The sequence below is a fragment of the Falco rusticolus genome, chromosome 15 (genome assembly GCF_015220075.1).
Source record: "Falco rusticolus isolate bFalRus1 chromosome 15, bFalRus1.pri, whole genome shotgun sequence".
NCBI classification, from domain to species: Eukaryota; Metazoa; Chordata; class Aves; order Falconiformes; family Falconidae; genus Falco; species Falco rusticolus.
In genome coordinates, this window is record NC_051201.1 from 5,641,521 (window position 1) to 5,661,461 (window position 19,941).

General features: G+C 38.0%; 1 protein-coding gene across 1 annotated transcript; it reads right to left on the minus strand.

Annotated features, from left to right (window-relative positions):
• Positions 1-1,707: 1,707 nt before the first annotated feature.
• On the minus strand, positions 1,708-19,662 carry BCO1 (beta-carotene oxygenase 1). The gene is made up of 11 exons (XM_037409115.1): positions 19,511-19,662; positions 15,653-15,781; positions 14,140-14,269; positions 12,555-12,702; positions 11,542-11,689; positions 10,239-10,459; positions 9,163-9,417; positions 7,895-7,997; positions 7,012-7,106; positions 4,754-4,865; positions 1,708-4,098 (listed from the first exon to the last, which is right to left on the minus strand). The coding sequence occupies exons 1-11, from the start codon at positions 19,572-19,574 to the stop codon at positions 3,926-3,928; spliced, it is 1,578 nt and encodes a 525-aa protein (XP_037265012.1). The 5' UTR covers positions 19,575-19,662; the 3' UTR covers positions 1,708-3,925.
• Positions 19,663-19,941: the final 279 nt, after the last annotated feature.

Consider the following 19,941-nt stretch of genomic DNA (forward strand, 5'->3'; position numbering starts at 1 on the left):
TAAACATTTGGTTTAGAATTCATCCTCGTCCTGCTTGATGGTGTCTCCACATCGTTTACCACTATAAAAAACCAGGACAAAGGTATCTGGCGATGTCCGCATAGGAAAGAGAAACGAATGACTTTACAAAGGCAACGTTGTCCTCTACAAGCTAGACACAACTTTGTTCTCCAGATGGAGAGCTCAGCTGGGGCACCTGCCACCCCTGTGCACCCCAGGAGTCACAACGCTGCATGCAGTGCTTGCTTGTGAAGAACGTGAATAGCCCCATTTAAACCAGTGTTTCCAGTCCAACCCTCGCTGAAGTGCTTTCTGATGGGAGAGGGGTCACAGAGAGGAGTCCTGTGCTCTCAGCTTGCTGCGCAGCTTTGAACCAGAGCTTTAGGAGCAGCAGAGGATGTGTTTCACATCCTGGTGGGATGGAAGGCCTGCAAACATGCTAATCTGCATGAAACACCAGCAACTTTGCATCACTTACTGTTATAACATACCCATTTAAAAATATTAGAAGGCCACTTCTTCTGGCTTGGGTATATAATTATCCAGGCTGTCAAGCGCAGAATGAGGAAGCGCACAATAGATCCAGAGGACACATCCTCGGCTCTCTTTGAGGGTAATGAAAGCAGAGAGCGCTGGGCATCCTGACTGTGGGTGAAAGATGTGTTTTGCTCGTTATTAATACTTGGTAATTGCATAGCCGAGGGAACAGCAGTTTAAATTATTGGGAAAGATGTCATTGAGTGGCCTGGTTATTTAAAACCACTGGTTTGTTTCTGTGCCTCCTGCATAGATTGTTATGTAGGAAAACACAGCCATATTTCTGGTTTTTAACTTGTCCTAGTAAACAGTGTTTCTGCTTCCTCCTGCTGCGTATGTGGGGCAATGGGATTAGGTGTAACAGATAATATCCACTTCCAGAGAACAAATTAATTATTATGCTTTGTTATTTGTTCCATTTAATGAAACCTGTTGATAAAAAAAAAAAAAAAAAGAAAACAACACAAACAACCCACAACCACAAAACAAACCACTCTACCAACTAGAGGGCCATTTGTAACATCTCTGAAGTAATTACATGTATGCATACCCATGGCCTGATTCTCTTGCCCAACCATGGTGTTTTTTTTCCTTTAACGCAGCTGTCCATCCTTACTATTTGTATTTGCAGTCACTAAATCTAGATTCTTTTTCATGCCATTACAACAATTCCACTACTTTTACTGAGCTAATTTATGATTTAAATTGGTGCATAAATTGGTGCAAAAGAAGAATCAAACCTTTCTGTCCCTCAAGATTTCATTCGTAGTGAAGGATGTCAGAGAAGCAAACCAAATGACAGACTGATTACCATGTGCCATGTTACCACAACAACAAAAAACCGCACGCCTTGCAGCCACTTGGCAAAGTGTATATGCATTCCCCTTTGTTATTGTCACCCTGGAAATGATACAGTGCATTACCATACCCAGGGTAAATGTTTCATCAGATTACTATTGCAGCTGCTAAAAACATTCTTGAACAAATTCATGATTAGCCATATGGTTTTATCTGCATTGTCTCTGCCACCGGAGGATACTGGGATTGGCAAATCCAGATTTACATCACTGTTTTTCTCTTCAGCCTGACTACAAACTTGATGCTAATCAAATCGTGTGTAATACTGACCAAGGGATTATGGCACACTTTGTTTAAAAAATCATACCCAAGACAACTTCTTAGAATTTACTTTCTGCAGTATACATGAACACAAATAACACGTGTGCTTTCTTGGACTGCAGATAACAAATCCGATTGTTTTTTGTGATGAATATTCCCCTATCATATCATCTCTGCCAGTAAGAATTAGCTCCTCAGAAGTCCGGTAACACCTGTATCCAAACTCGTGATCACCTGAAAACATAACACTATGAATTCTACAGAAGAAATTCTGGAGACAAACTCTTAAAAAGAGATCTATAATAATCGTTATACTTTTGATTCATTACCACCTTGCAATTCCAGAAATACTTGTGGAGACTTGTTAAATCCAAACTTTTTCAGATTAAAAGAAACAACTCCACAGTTGGTGTCCTTTGCCAGCATCAGAAGTCAGTTATCTATTCCAGTACTGATTCCATATTACTTACGAAAATGGAATTAAATTTCTTCTTTAGAAGATAATTTTATTTAAAATAGTAGTGGCAATATGTCTTGAAAACACAAAAGATTACAGTTTCTGCAGACACACTTACTGGAGTGGTTATTTCTATTTTATGGAATACCTAAAAGTTTTAATGCTCCAAACCGCATATTTTAACTATAGATCTGACCACAGTAACTTTTTTTACATTAGAAGTAGCCTGTACAGAAATAAGCCTGTATATTATAAACTGTAAAGGCTTAAGCAGAGGAAGGGAGGTATAGTTGTTACAGAGCAAACAAGAATGGGGGATGATGTTGGTTCAATTCCTGCTCTGCCATAAACATCTTGTGTAATCACGAACAAGTCACCAAAGCCCTGATGTGATGAGGAGATAGTAAATGACAATGATTCCATTCTGTTTCCTACCTGTAAAACACAGTGAGCAGCAGAGACACTGTAAGAGTGGGTGTACAGAAGAGTGAGAAATACCTGAGTAGTGTGGTGATTGCATACAGAGCAGGTAAGCACCTAAAATGGATGGAAATACACCTAGTTTTCTCCATGAGTAAAATTGCCTCCACCTGTAAAGCTAGCCGCAATAGGAACATACAATTAAAAGGAAAAAAAGCTCTCATTTAAAGAAAAATCAATGGCCCAAATCAGAAAACAGGAATACAGTCAGGGGATTAGGAGATGCCTTTCCTATAACAAAAACCAGCCACGGTATACTTGGCATTTGAACGCTATGTTGAAACACGCTTTTTAATTGTGACTGTGAATGAGAGTTTGGTGTTTTTATTGGGAAGCATCTGTTACAGGCAACGATAAACCTGTGTCAGAATATGGATGCTCCTAAGCAGGCAATAAAGCAAATGCTTAGCTATAGCAACACGAGCTTGTAGTTCAGATGAGGTCTAACTTAAGCCTTTCATTCCTTTACTTAAACAGCTTGTTGAATATGTATCTGCGTTCTGCTAGAAATACACTGTTCTTATTCATATACATGCTGTTATTAACAGACACTATTAGCAATATTAATAAATACATTTCTGTTTATCTTTTACACAATTTAATAATCTAATTACCTGAAATGTCATGTCAGATACTCTTCTCAAGGAAAACTGATTTAAATACCAAGTGCTTAAGATTGAATAGCACTGAAGTATAATTGAATGCTACATAAACCCACATATTCTATTTCAAGTTACTTGTTTTTGTCAACATAAAAGGGAAAAATACACCCTGAAGTTACTAGCAAAGCAGGGCTTTTTAGGTTCTAAATTAGAAAGTCGTAGCACCTCAGTGTAATACTTTGGTTACAGCAGAGTTTAAGAAATCAAGCACCAAGAAAATGCATTGCCATGAATTATCAGCATCATAGCAGGCAGTTTAACGTGAGGGTTCCTGGCAGGAGACAACTTTCATCATGAATTGCAGCCTTGAAACAGTCTGTGAAAGTTACATGAGCTGCAGACACATGTGACTCATACCATACATCACCCTATAAATACAGTACTTCATTTGCTCAGAAAGCTATATTCTACTCAAATAAAACATTTCTTGTTACCTTTGTCTCCTATTCCCTGCCCCACGGGTTGTATACAACATTAGCATTCAATACCAATCTTTTGTTATTTGTAATAAAAGTTACTTTTATCTCTTTGAAGAGATTATATATGGTTATTGAAGGCATTACATTTAGTCATTTCTTTTCATAAGGCAAGGCTGTTCCTGAATGATATCCCACACTAACCCACAACCACAGAAGGTTGTCTCAGTCTGTGTAACAGGATGAATAGCATTTTACTCAGTCTCAGTCTTCAAATCTTTCTGTGGTATAAACATTCCATGCAGGTCCAGATGCATTTCTACATCAATTATGGCTCGGCCCAATTCTCTGAATGTCTTAGCATCCAAGACAAGCAGGAAGGGTGCTTTCTTTGGATCAGACACCACAACACAGGTCAGAACAACACCTGTGACATACAAATGAAGAATTAGAAGCACATACTAGTTACACCAAGCAGAAGAGATCACACTGTCAGGAAACAATTCTTGTCGCCTAAGAATTTTAGGACACAAACTAAAAGTGCTTACTAGATCAGGAAGTTTACTGAGAGTGCTAAAGAACTAATGAATGCTTCTCTTCTGCGCTTTTTTGTGGTCGGCCTGCAGTTCATTGGGAAGGAAAAAAGCAAACCCACACCAGATTGTGGGCCTGGCAGTTTTGGGACTCATGATTTCAACTATTTGCCATTTGCCTTTGGGAAGAGTCACCTGAGAACAGAACTGGATTGAGACTACAGGGAGACTTGTGGTGCCACTTCACGTTCTCATCTGTAACAACACTGACTTCCCATAGCTTCAGCTGCTCCAAACTATTGAAAAACCCAGCTCCATGTGGCTCTCTGGAAAGTCCTAAGCATTGATTTTATTGTTTATGGCCACACAAGCTGATTTTGGCCTATTGTTGCTTTGGGGCTTTGTCTGCAGGAGAAAAACAGCTGGTTCTAATTTTAATCTCACAGTCGAAGCATCAACCCAGCTTTCTTGACAAAGAACAATGAAACTTGCAAGATTTGAAGCAAAACTCATGTAATCCCAACTTTCAGAATGTTGTTATTATCTTACCATCATCTTCTTCTCTTGCATCAGGGCTGGGAACAAAAATGGGCTCAGATGGCCAGCAGTGGTTCTCTCCCCAGTGAAGCATTTCCTTTGTCTGGGTATTAAGTTTTACAATCTAAATTGTTGTGACCAGAAAAGAAAAATGTCAGTGACCCAGACAGTGGTTTTTCTTCCAAAAGTACAACATGAACTGACTGCCGGCATGGGGGACCGATGCTAAGAGCTAAGGAGCAACAAGGCATATGTCATCACAAGAAGGAAACACCTGCTCAGCTTTGGAGTCACGCTTAGTGGCTGCATAATCACAGAGTGTTCTTTTCATTTCATTGCATTAGATTACAATTGCACCTTTCATTTAATGGACTTTAAGTGTTTTACAAACACTAACAGATCATGAGAGAACCTTCACTATAAATAATGCCCTCACTATAGAGAGGAAGAGTCCAAAGCCTAGAACATTTAAGTGACTCGTGCCAAATCACTGCAATTCTGTAATAAAGCAGGAAACAGGATTTAAACCTTCTGTTTTCTAATCCTGTGAATTATTTTCCTTTTATTGTGACCTCAATATTTCTCAAGGCCTTCTATTGTTAAGTAGGTAATATATGCCAGAACAAAGGCTATTAATAGTGATGTGTAAAGATTAAACCAATGGGGCAAGAATTCCACGCAGACACTGGTATTTACTGAAGGAACAGAGTACAGATTTTCATCTCATTAATGGGTCAAGTGCCTGGCCAAACCAATTACCAGTGGGGATGTATGGCATTTTCAGTTCAATTCTGTTAAGGCCTTTTCTCTACCCATACCGATGCAGTCATATTCTTTTCCCTTTTGACCTTTAGTCAAAAAGTATGTTTACACAAAAATGAAACTATCCAAATTAGCAGATGACTTGGAATAATTCTCCTTTCTAACCAATCTGACTGCAGTTTTACTGACAGACTTTACCTAAGGATTATACATGACTGTTGTTGTGCCTGCATTCATTAAAGAGCAAGTGATGTGAAAGAAAAATCTTGTAACAGCATTTTTTATTATATTTAAGTCAAGCAGGGATTATCTGCACTGGAAATCACAAACGTGCAGATTTGTTTGAGCTACTGTCAGATGTGCTGCAATAAATTTTCTTGCATCATGCAGAAATCCAGCTTTATTTTGTAATCAGCGGTGATAATTATATACAAGAAACAACAGTGAACTTTATTTGTCATGGAGCAAGAATTATAAAGAGTGAGCTTGTCTGTACAATACTCTTACCTTTAACTATTAATACTTTTCATCTTCATCTACTTGTGCTCTAGGCTGTCTCCTGAAAAGCTGGCATCATGCATACAGAAATGAAGCATTTGCTACCCTCTAATATAGAACTAGCTAGCAAAAGATAGAAGCTTTCTGAAAAACTATGTATTGTTTTAGTATTTTTAATTGATTAGATACTATTGCAGTAACTTTTTTTTTTAAGTTAGGTTTCCCAAAGGGAAAAAATATTACAGATGTATGTCTGTCTAGTACTTCTTTTTCGTACTCTCTCCCTTGTAGCTTTTGGCATGTTATGGAAGTTCAGCCCAATTTAGCAGAAAAGTGAGAGTCTCGGTAACTATTGTGTTCAAGAGACTTTGTGGAAGTACAAAGCTGGCTAAAGAAGCCTGAGTTTATTAATACTTTAGGAGGGAAACGGTACAACACGAGCTGACCCTTATAAGAATTTAGTCATTTCATGTTTCTTTGCATGGGAATGACCCACCAATGAGAAAAGTTTTGACAGAAACACATACACTCTTGAATACTCAAGAATCCAATCTCAAGTCACATCTGCAAGAAAGCATTTGTGCGGCTGCCTATGGAACTACATGGTTTTTAACAGCTGATAATAATGTTCCAGATTTTCAACTAGTAAAATGAAGATACATTGTTCCCAGAGTTCATCCCAGTGAGGCTGTATTAACCCTACAAGTAAGTTAACATACATGTCCAACTTTTCATCTCCCTGCTTTCAGGTGCTGAAGTTCATGAGCATAGTACCCAACTGCAGTGTCATCATTTAGAAGCTTTAACTTGATGGGGGGGGGGGGGGGGGGGGGGAGGGAAAGAGAGAGTTCCATTTCTGGCCTCAGAACCACACACTTTGAATTTGCATGTATGAATCAGATTAGGCTATATTGTGGGCCAGACTGCTGAAGCATGGTCTACATGTAACTGCTTAAATTTGATTTGTGTTCTAAAAACATAGTTTCTGACTTTGTAAATGTTAATCATACCTTTGTAGGAACTGGACTCCACTGGACTTCCGTTGCAAAGACATACTTGTAGGTTTTGCCATTATAGTCATAGTTGATGCGAGGCAGTTCTATTCCTGGGTAAAAATAAAGTTCAAGACATACTAACGAGAAAAGAAAAATAATTCAATGTACATTTTCATTTGCCAGTCTTCAGGAAGTTTTTCCTTGTGGAAAAACCTTGACAGTATTTAAAACAGGTGTGGCATAGATTTTGTATGTCTGAATTTCTTAAAAGCTGAAGATAGATATTAACACAACATAATTAAGCCACATAAACATAATTTTTTTGTTTGTTTTTTTCATTCTTTGTAAATACATGAGTTATAAAACATATGAGCTACAATTGGAGGCTACCATTCTAAGAAATTACTTTCATTTCAGATAAATACCTGTCCTTTACATATTCCTGTTACTATCCCCTGAAAGTTTAAAAATCCACTTTCAAACACAATCTTTATAAAACACAGCAATAACTGAAGTTATGATGTAGAACAGACCTATTGAACTAAAATTACTCTTATAACAGGTAGATTTGCAAGCCATATTAATAGTTGTAAGATCAGACTAGGGATCGTATTTTAATATAAAACTGATGTAACTTTGGACATTTAAAGGATTTCACTCTTGATAAATATATATCTGAGGGGTTCAGGGTCATATACTACTGGATAGACCCAGAGGAGGGATGTAAAGAAGAGAAAGAAATTGTCAGTATCTACACTAAATTCATTAATTAATATAGTTCCATTTCTCTTCGCTTTATAAAGATTTTACATATATGAACAGCTATTCAGCATATTAGAATGCATCTATGTGTGCATAAGAGAATATATTTGAGATTTGTACAATGGATATGTCTCACCTTCACATAGTATTTCAGGTTGGCAATAGATGCTGCCATCTTTCTCTTTTACAGCAGTTGCGGTTGATGGAAGTGTGACTAAATTAGAACCTACTTCAGCATCCTGAAAGAGACATATGCTGAAAAAATAATTTGTCTCTAAGAAAATGCTTCTAATTTAGAACTTTCATCAGGTTTGATATTAATATAGACAGTATTGGGATCAAACAAATAGTCCAGCTTCAGGAAGTTCCTTCTTATTGCATTTATCTTGTAATAGATTCTGACCTTTTCATTAGAAATCTTGCTATACTGAGGGGATTTTAATATAACACAGAGTAATCATTTTGAATCACACCAAACCTTTAGAAAAGTTTAGATAGACATGTCTATATGTTCCAGAAGCACAATAAATGGATTACATATTTTGTGTATTGAATTAATGAAGATGGGTTTCAAGGAATTAGGTATCAAATTCCCACGAAAAGTCACCGAGGTTAGATTTTTGCACCTGCTATAAATCAAGTGCAAAAACAAGTGTAATGCACTCTTGTTTTTAATATGCTACTGCCCAATTCTTCAGATTTCAGGATAGTTTGGCTAGCTGGTGTGATCCAACACATCCTTTGTTATTGCTGCAAAACTCGAGACATGAACAAAGCAGTGCCATTCTAGGAGGTAGAAAGAAAAAGTAGTATCCATTCCAAACGTATCAGGCAGAAACCTACCCAAGTTGCTGTGCAGTACAAAATCTTCCCTGCAAACAATGATGTAAAACAATGTTTTAAATTAAACTGAAAATATTTCCTCTTCCTGGTAAATCTCACACTTAAATGAAATCTTCTAATTTTAATAAAACCATTGCAATAGTTGGGAGCATGTGTGTATTATCTACAAGCTTTCAGTAAAGTGGAAAAAACAGATTGTGCAAAACCTCATGTGCATGCCCTTCCAGCCAACAGCCAAGTTTACATATCTGCTCATATTTGATAGCCTTTTACAAATCATCTCACTGGGAAGGAAGTTACATACACTCAATAGCTCTGTTCTCCATAACGGATGGTATCAGAACCGAGATCCATGTAACTGTACGTCCAGCTGCTCATTGCCATTTCTCACAATATGTACACAGAACAAAACTCCTGCACACTTTCTGTATATGCTATTTTTAAAGAATCAGAAATTTGCACATAAGGGCTGGTAACTAATAATTCGCCCATTATTCACACACACTGATGTATTTAAAATGACTGATCAAAGAACAGGTTAAAAAGCCATTTTCTTTCTACCTTATTGTACTGCAGAGGAACAACAAATCGTTTGCAGGTTGGCATGGAGGTAAGCTTGTTCTCTTCAAAGACTTCAGTCAGTTTTTTTAAATAGAACATCTCATATAAGCTGTTGTCTGTATAGGCAATAAGATCAAAAATAATGTGGCCATCCTCTTCATAGGCATTTATATGGTGAAAAAACACCATAGCGTCACTATAAAACTTGGTGGATACTTCTTTTTTAGTCTTCTTGTCTACAAAGTGAAACCAAGTCTGAAAGACAGGAAACATTGTTTAAAACCATTAATGATCAGCAAATAGTTATTTAGGAAACTGTTTTCTAACGGCAGCCATCAACATTCTAATGTATTGTCTGTTTCTACTGAAGCATATTAAGAACTCAGGATTTGCTGCTAGGAGACAAGAGATTCCGACCTAAAGACCACAAAATGCAAGAGTAAAATGAGTGTGGAAGTGCTTTAAACTCATTTTACTGCTGTAAATTACTATTTGGGCTAGGCTGAGGGCTGAAGTTTTCCTGTAAAACCTGGAAAATCCCCTGCTCTATTTTTAAGTTAAACAAATCTGCCTTAGTCCAGAGGCTCTGTGCAGTGCTGTACTGGTGCCCTCTGCCCCAGCATGCCCCACTTATTGATGGCCAAAGCATGTGGAAATAAGGTCCTCAGAAAACAGGTTTTTTCCTCATTTGCCACAGTGAAAGACTCTCCTTTTGTTGGCCGTTTGGCTCTCCTGTCTGATGCAATGGATAGAGTAGATCTCTTCCACAATACACAGCAACTATACGTGTCTGAGACACTAGTTGGTTTTGAATTTCTCTGCTAGCACACAGAATTTCTAACAATGCCAAACTACTGTCTTTCTCAAGCACTTCAGCATCAGATATTTGTTTGTGACATTTCTGGAGATGGGAGATAGTATCCAAAAAAATACAACTTCTAAAAAAAATGCTCAACATGAAAGTCAAGGGTTAAAAAAAAGAGGGATTACTGAAATTAATGAACTAGATGAAAAACAGAACTGTGAAAGAGATCAGTGGCCTGTCTGATTCCATTGCTTAGCACTGGGAAAAATACCTTATCCTCCTTATGATAGGAAAGGCAGGAAGCCCAGTTCACACCTCGGATGTAAGCAGTTGCCATTTTGACAATATCCAGTTTGAATGGCTGCTCCACGAAGATAATGTAATTTTCTGTGATTCCAAAGCTATGGTAGTAGCTTGGGTGGAGCAGAGAGCGAGAAGGGATGGAGCATACCACTTCTAGATGCTTAAAACAAGATTTCTTCTTTTCTTTTTCTGAGTATAAATGATAAAAAAAGAAAATTATATTTATAATAAATTCCTATCCAATCTTGTGCTTCAACTTCTGCCATGTATGAAGTAGGGAAGAACAGGTTCCTCTCAGTTTTATTTGCAATTTCAGTTAAGAAGGTGGTTAGTTTACTCCTGCAGAATTAACATAGGAGTTTGCATCTGAGTGAAGGAATGTAGTAATACCACAATGCTGGATCGATTTAGACAGAGCCCCCTCATCTTAGCATTTGATTCCACTGGTTACTGTCTTCACAAGTTCCAGCATAGAGGAGAAAGATGTTCAATTAAATCAGCAGCTTTACTGGGGGATTGAAATGACCCCATGTTTTTGAAATTCTAAGCAGAAGTTCCTTTTTGATCTATACTGACTTTGAGCCCCAGCTAGAAATTTCAAACTTGTCTTTCAGCTGTGGAAGGCCTCTTAATTGTTCAGCCAAGGCACAGACTTTCAATCACATTAGCAGCTAATTTTAAACAACAACGCACACACAAAAGGATTGTCTTAAAGGAAAAAGAGCAAGTGATTTGCTCTGTGAACAGTATTTCAGCAGGGTCTAGGGTAGGCCAGGTTAGAGAGGAATTAACTCTATATTAGGTACTATTTTGCATTATGCTTCCCTATAATGACAGTATCAGCATTTTAAGAGCATTTTCATTTATGAAGAAAATCAAAATTTACAACTTCAATTTATATATAATGACCTATAGATAAAATTGTTTCTGTTCATCCTCCTTCTATGCATCACAATACAGGGAATGGAAATTCTTCTAAAAGAGTTAGTTGACTCTAGTAATATTCAAAATAGAATTCTTATAAAAGCAAATTCTTATAAAAGCAATGTTCTTCACACTAAAATACCCTGTTTACACCATATTCAAGATGAACCTTTGTAATAGCATATACCCAGACAGGCTAAGCTGTTAACATTAAGTTCACAATAAATTAAAATTAAGAAAATTAACATCACTGGTTTCTAGAAGAGCTGTGTCACAACCCCTTAACGTCAGAAGAAAAGAAAATGCTGACAGGTTTCTAGAAAATATTGATAAAAGACAGATCTTACCTGGCACAGAGGGAGGAATCTTAAACATAATGTATTTTGTCCTCCCTTTATCAACTATTGAAGTACCCATGTTGAGAACATTTCCAGCACTGTCGTAGTGTGGGTGAGAAGTTGCCACATTTACAGCTACATACTTGCTGTAGTCAACCTGGAAAATGATACAACAGGAGATTTTAGAGATGCATAAGAGAATTAAAATCGGTCTCAGTTAACACCACAAATCCACCAGCTTTTTAGCACTGGCAGCCTTTTATTGGTACCCCATTTTCAAAAGTCCTCGAAATGTAAACAATTAAGTCAAATGACTTCTTATATAAGTACTCAAATGATTTCCCAATTCAACAAATTACGGAATCTGAATTACCTTCACTTCTCCCTTGCAGCCACGTAACACAACAGGAGGATTGGCTAAAGAAGTTATTCTGCAAATGCCCACTTCATCCTGAAAGCAGCTTATTTAACAGGGCTATGAGTCTAGCAATCTTCTGGAGCAAAAATATTTCTATTTTATTTAAAGCTTGGGAATTGCACTCAAACTGTACTGCACGTCAGAAAAAAATCTCAATTGTATATTTTAACATGACAACTTTTCATTTTAATAATTACCCAATATCTTGCATAAGGTACTTGAAAAGCAGTCATATAACTGACCTGCTGAATTGTTAATTATGTAAATCATTTGATAACTACAGATGCATAATAATGGAAATAATCCAAAATAATCTCCTAAGCATGATATGTGGTATTATTCCTGAAACCTGATTACGTACAAGTGAAATTGCTCAAAGAACAGCTTCTCCCAAACTACCTGGGATTTAATTTTGCACTCACGAGTTCTTAAAAGATATGGTATCTTCACAATTTCCCTTTGTGATTTCAAAAGTAAGGGAATAGTAGAAGGGAAGTGTCTTTCCAGTTTTGTGTCCTGCACATGTTAAAGGATCCTTATGAGTCAGCCCGAAACTTTATTCGTTAGCAGAAGAGGAACCAGAATGACAGACAGTCATTTATACCTTCTCTAATGTCTCCAGAGTCTGCGGGTTAATTTTCCTGATGAAGTTAGTCTCACTGGTAGCATAAAAGTCATCCCCAGTTTTCATAATGTTGATCAGGCAGTTGTCTGTGAACTCAGGAATGGTGTGAGACAAGTATGAGAACGCCCTGTACGGAGGGAAATTTCATATTGGTTCATTGAAGCAGCAGCAGCAGCTGTACTAGCCTGTACCCCGCGCAAAGCAGAAGGCACCCCAGCAGCACAGGCTGTGCACAGCAGCAGGGGCATGGAGCTGGCTCTGTCCCTCCCCTGCAGTGCCCTTGTCTCGGTGGAAAGGGGGGAAAAGCAGAGGAGATGGACTTCTCCAATGCCCTTGTCCTGGGCAAGGGTTAAGGACATGCATGCAACTTGTTTTTCCACACACAAATGGGCACCCAGGTCCAGTCCTGCTGTCAGCTGTAACATAGCACTCGTTTATCAGGATGGGCTAATTACTCTCCTGTGCATACCTTGTGAAAATTTGGCCTATGCCTTCATAAAATAGATTCATATACTCCCTGATGGAATACCTTTAATCCTGGTATTATCCTGTACCACAACTCTGATTTCAACAGCTTCACACATGGGCTTGACAGCTTTCCTTAATACAGGATTTTATCATATTCACTTGAAGACAAGACAAAGCTCCTTATATCCCTTTTGAACTTAAATGCCAGCATTACCCTATCACTGCTGAAAGAGGGAAGAAAAGCATCTTATCTCAGGGTAACAACGCAGAGCATATAAACTGTTTTGCAATAAGTATTCATGCACATGCTCTTACCAAGTATCAAATTCAAGGTCATTAGAGGTAGTTCAGCAAGGGAGAAGAGATCAGTGAGCTACTTGCATTCGTTAGGGAATACCCACAGCCAATGTTACAGGACAGGTGATAACACAATGGCTGATGCCTTGTCTCTCATATGCAGCCTATCATCCTTCCTAATGGTACACAAGCAGCTATTGCAGTCATCCCAAGTGGTTCTGATTTTGAACATAAGATTAGCCCAGCCCTATGGGTGTAGTCCTTCAAAGTACTGCACCGGACTCAAGAAGCAACTGAAGTTTTTTGTCACTTTCTTTTTTTTTTGGTAAAAATGACCTTAAATTCAGAAGTTTTTCCTTTTTTTTTCTTTTTTTTTTTTCTCCATGCTTTTTTCCTTTTTGTTGAATAGACTTTGCATAAATTCCTTCTCCATCTCTTAATCTTTTCCTTTCTTGCTGCTTCTCCCCTTATAGGGTATCATTTTTACAAACTTCTGTGAAACACTTGAAAAAGAAAATACTGCTTTTTCAAAATTACAACAAAATTTACTTCCAATAGTGTATAAAACAGCCAATATTGTTCATAAAATGAATTTAAAATATTTGCCTTAGAATAATCCATATTACAATAGTACATAGTACAATGCTGGATATATCTCTTGGTATTTTCAACATTTAGCAATTGTAAATTTACAAAAGAAAGTTTGTATTTGTAAATATGGGTCAGGAGTACACAGAAAGCTATCTGTGCTGGAGAGAGAAGTAGATAGAAGAATCCTGTTGGAAAACGCGCTGCTTACTTGGAAAATATGTTTTTGCATGGATCTGGATAAGCCATCGTTCCAAACTCAGACACCACAATTCGGTTTGCTTCTATGTTGCAGTTGTACGTGTCACTTTGGAGATACTTACTTCTGTAGTAAACTTCACCTGTCAAAGGCCAAACAGGTTTCAGACACAATTCATACGGAGTTCTTTAGAAAATTAGCACAGGTAAAGTCAGAGAAAGTTTCTCAAGCAGTTGTCCTTTTGCTAAGGGAAGTTTGCAATGAAATGGCCAGTGCCCCTAACTCCCTGTTCTGGAAGGCTTTTCCAGCTCGCTTAAGGAACCCAGGACTGTTCTTGTGGCTGCTGAGATTGGTAACGATTTGTCTAGCTTCCGCGACTCCCAATACATTTGGACAATACTGGGGGACTGGGGAGAGAAATGGAGGGATTTGGATAAGCTATTCCAGTAAACCAAAACAACCTGTGTAAAAATGATTAATTGACCCTCAATGTATGGGTGGTGATAAATCACTTGTATTGGCAAAATTTAGTTATGAGAAAGTAACAAATGGCTTGAAGGAATCAATGTCTACCCTAAACAATTTAATAGACCACTCTACTTGAACTAACTGAGCTCTGTTTGCTTTGGGTAAGTGAAATATACTAACAATTTAAAAAACACTGGTCATTTCTTTATAGGTTATTTTGTTAAGGATGCAGAGCTGGACAGGGAAGGAGATCCTGCTGTTGCATTAAATGCCTCCAATCACAGAAACGGAAACTAAAAAGCAAATATTAGGAATGGAGGATGACAGGAGTAAACCCCAGTTCTTTTACAGATCTAGGTATAAAACATCCTACCTCACACTGTAAAACAGCTGAATGGATAAAAAATACTTTAACTGAAAGCAAAAAATGAAGTTGTTTAGGATTGAGGAGCTGCCTGTTTCCCCTCCATAAGGATGACAAGTAGGAGGACTGCTTGTAGGGGTGTCAAGTACACGTAAGTGAGGTTTGAGTTGTGAAGTGACACAGTGGCCCAGTTTCTCTCCTGGCAGCTGTTATAGCTGCAACCAAATCCCAAAAAGGGAATGTTAGCCTCCCCTGAAACTAGGTTGCTCATCCACAACAGAAAAGCCTCCGGATATTAGATATTACAGTACTTTTGGCTGATCCAGTTTGAAACAACAGAGGTTTTCTTGCTTTGGGTGGAAGGCAAAGGCTGCCCTGCGGAGACCTGTGCAGAGCTGGCTGCAGGCTGTCCCGCAGTGCAGACAATATTGAACTTTGGCACTCGAGAGAAAAATGACAAACATAATCTCTTTCTGATAACAGCCCTGCAGAGATACTCCTGCTGCTGCTGTGGAGAGTGAGGTGTGAGTCTATGTTTGCCGAGACTTTCCCCAAAGCACTCACACCTCACCACATATGCCACTCTGCGGACAAAACCTGCAACTTTCTAACACTAACCAAACTCTAAACAGAATTAGCAGCATAAGGCACCAAGATTCAGGTTGTTGAGCTTTTTTCAATCTGATAACTTACCATTTTTAAATGTAAAGCTATGCAGCAGAGCCAAGCCATCAAACCAGTGGTTATACGTAGTGTCCCCTATAGTGTGCATCCCTGGGCCATTTCGGAGCAATATCCCTTGCAGCCAGGTGGGCACCTCACCTACAAGCAAAAAGGAGATACCAGTACCCATCCATTTAGGTAAGGGGCACGTTACAGGATAATTTTCCTAAGGGCATAGGCTTCATAGAGGCAGACACACTATGGGTGTGTTGAGCTCTGTAATAGCATATAATTATGTCGGAGTTTGGGTTAACTGAAATACTGTCTGCTCAAAAATGTGGCACTAGTAATATCCTGTATGAATATTGCTATGTGAGATTACTATAAGAAGATGAGATTGCTGGAATGTAATTTGCTAAATATCAGCAAGTAAAGAAAGCTGGACCTTTCTTTCTTGCACTCAGATTTTAAAGTGATATATTTAAACCCTTTTACTCATGCCAGGAAAAGCTAGAGCTTATCAGAAAAAAAACATATTTTATAGATTATATGACTTGCATTGGCCTTCAGTATATCCATTTAAACTTCGGACTAAATGAATTCCAGTAAAAATTTCATTTATTAAATTACACAGCATAATGTAGTGTCATTTTGGGAGTGCTTTTGTGACACTAGTCATAATGTTGGTGTTTTGAACACAAATAAAGGCTAGGAATATTATACTGAAAATATATACGTAAGTACTGTTGAGGTTTGAATAAGAAATGTTCCTCATCAAATCCCTGCAAGAAATACATTACCTACCATTTGACACACAGAATAATAACAATTAAAGAATGTCGTTTGGGTTAAAGAGCTGAACAAAAGCCTATCAGATAATAAATTAAAGGCTTCACTTGCTTCTGTGTGTGTATGCTTCCTGAGGGAACATTTAAAACCACATACCACTTTTCCACACAATTCCTACGCTGAACATTGTCTCTGCATAAAAAGCTATTCACAGCATTTAGTTCTCCTTATCATTTAATTTGTGAACCCTATGTTGAATATATTGACACACTTTCTTATTAATACTCCCTCTATAACAGATAGAAGTGTCCTCCTATGGAAATACTCATTTTTGTCAAAGCTGATGTAGTTGCAGAGAGGTAACGGTTGTTTTGCTGTAAGACTTTCTGAGATCCTAAAGGGACTTTGGCCACTCTCTCTGAGACCATTTCCTGAATTTTCATCTTTTTAGGTAAGGGAGACAAGGATGTTTGCCATTTCTTCAAACAAATGACATAAAGGACACAAGGAAAAACCGTTCAAATGCAAAGGAAGGATATGGAGGAAATGTCAGCTTTACTGAAAATGTATTCTCAGTCAGGCTAACCAAATAATATTGTATGCCACATAGGGTTACAGTTCTGGAATACATGAGGAAGATTAAAAATTTTGACACAATGGATGTACTTTCATTGTCATTGCTAGTATTATTATTACTATTATTATGTTCTAGAAGAGCCTTGAAAATCAAACCTTGCCTTTCTAATACAAGAAGTTCCAATGCAGTGATTCCAGTACTTTTTTGTATAAGATGAACAAGGATTAACCTTTAATACAGATAATTCCATGAAACTCAAGCAACTAAGAACAGTTAGTGAGAAGACAGGAAACCACAAGTTAGCAAAAGAAAAGAATCCTTCAGAGACAATAGGATTAGGATCTTTAAAAAGTATATATTCAAAATAGATACAGAATTTTTGTTTGGCTGACTACTGAACATTAATTGCTCAACAAGTTTAGTCTGCTTATATGCCTAAAATATAAGTGTTTCTGTTCTTGCCACTTCCCTTTCCACAGTTTTCTGTTATTTGGCAATAGAAGACGGTAGGCTCTGCTATTTCTCCAATACTACGGGTGACTGCAGTGTAACGAGTGTGCTTTTCTGTGCTTCTACCCTCCTACCAATGCCGCTCATGATTGTAAATCTGTGCAAAGAGCATGGGCTGCAATAAACCTTTTGCTGACACTGAGTTGGGGCTGACTGCACGTGGGCTTGCTGCAACCAGTCCTTCTTTCCCTGCAGTGCAAATGTAATATTTCTGCTGCATATGAGGTTTTGTGAGATTTTGACCCAGTAAAACTATTTTCTACTTTGGGGCCCATCATCCAAGAAAAGCAACTCTTTCTGCAATTCAGTGAACATCTTGCAGCACCTAGGGCTAAAAATTTTGTTTAGAGATTATTACTCTATATCAGAATGCTCAAAAAGTTTCAGGCCAATAAAATAATTTCACTGGAAGAGATAAACAGAGGGGAAAGGGGATCTTCTTAAGGAACTGTGGACTTGATACAGCTTCTGAAACTCCTGGTGTAATTCAGTGTCGTTGCTGCCATGATTCCAGTATGAAAAGCATGGAGCAAAGTGTCATGTAGTGAGGTTTTCAGATGAAAATTCATCTTAGTGGGAACTAAGAATTTCTGTAAATCACACTGAGTACCAATCAGCATCCTAAAGTGCTTAAGTAGGTTTAAAAATCTGGACCTTGTATCTTTTTTGCTTCAGACTTTTATCTAAAGTGGAAATAATGGTACTTTTCCATACCACACGAAGACACAAAACTGGTACAGTTAAAATCTCTGAATATTTGGAAGTTTATTAACTAAGATAGCAACAGAGTCTTATACAACCACATGGCTGTACAGTGTTTAGAACATGGGTTACATTACAGTTGACATTAGAAGTATGGGGTGATATGTACAGTGCAGATATTGTGTAACACAGAGCCAAAATACTGGAAGAGCTCAGGGCTAGAAAAATATTTAAAGAGGTCAAGTTTCTCTTCAGTTTTCATAACTGGTAAATACTGAAACTTCATTACCAATGAAGGAATATTTTGTATACATAATTTTATTTACTGAAATATGCAGTCTTTGTTTAAATAAACCATGCCATAATACAGATCAGGTCTGATAAATGGTTTGTTTGGAAACAACTTCAAATGTTTCAATAATAACTTTTTACCTTGAGGAAAAAAAGTATTGAAAGGCATAAACTCACTGCAGATTATAACAAAGCACTTTTTCTGACCTGAAACAAAATCTTTTTCAATTCAGCCACCAAACTGAGCAACAACAACAAAGTAATGAAAGTTTTAATTGTTGGGGTTTTAACTGTGGTACTCGGGAAGTGACTTTAGAATTGGTATTAGATGCCTGTCATTTCTTGGGCTACATATTACAAACAATGCAGCACATATTTACTAATTAGGTGTTTTGAGCAACAGACCTCTCCTGTAGCTGTAGCAAAAAAACTCTGCTGTAAAGTTAAAAAACCCCAGTAAAAATAAGAGATTGATCAAGCGTTCATCCCTAGAGAGCCACTTCAAGCTACCTCACTGAAGGATATTCCGCTGTTTTTACTGGATTAACTTCTGAGACCTCTTTTTGACGGTATGCAGTGGCATCACTGCTGCTGCTTTTCTACTTAGAAATACTATTGTTGAAGAGCCCCAATGTTAGTGACGCTCTCCAGGAGGCAAGGAAGAGCATAAGCAGACAGAGGGAGGGTAGGAGAGGGTTACAGAGAGGAGAAACCGAAAGCCTGCGCAGAGCCATGGGGGAGGGGTTGTCACCAGATTAAATCCACCACCAACTTCAGTGAATCCTGTTCTAACGGACTTTTTTGAAAAGTGCACAGAAATGCCCAAGAAGTGAGAAAAATCCCACAGTCGAGGCACAAATGTTATTGGAGATCGGCCCTTTAAAGAAAATTCATTTATGCTTCTCCCTTTCCCAGTTTCGCTTTTCAGCGTTGTCTTGGGCAAACAAGTCTTCCAGTGTTTACGTATTTGAAAACACCAAAGTAACCGGACGTATTAGAACAGATTTTCTGTCACTTACCTTGCACCTCAGCTTTTATGGGCTCTGGATGTTCTTCTTTATTTCTACCAAATATCATATCCATCTTTCATGTAATAAACGGTTCCTGTGTTCTCCACCCCGCTGCTCCCGCAGCCCTAGTGGTCCCCTCCTGTCTGGGCTAAGAACAGCTCTTTCCTGTTACATATAAAGATAAGGTCAAAGTGCAATGCAGGCTAGTGGCTGGTGGTTTATAGATTGACAATTTGTAATAGCTGATCTTTAATCCCTAGCACATACACCATAATTCTTGCACATTCTCATTAACTCTTTCACTGATTCAAAGGAGAAGTAAGAAAAACATAACTCACCTCTTTGCTCCTTATGAGCCTATATGAAGCAGCCAGACATACTGCAGGAATGGGGTTGAAGGACTCTGAAACATCACCTTCAGCATTTCAGATAAAAGTTTA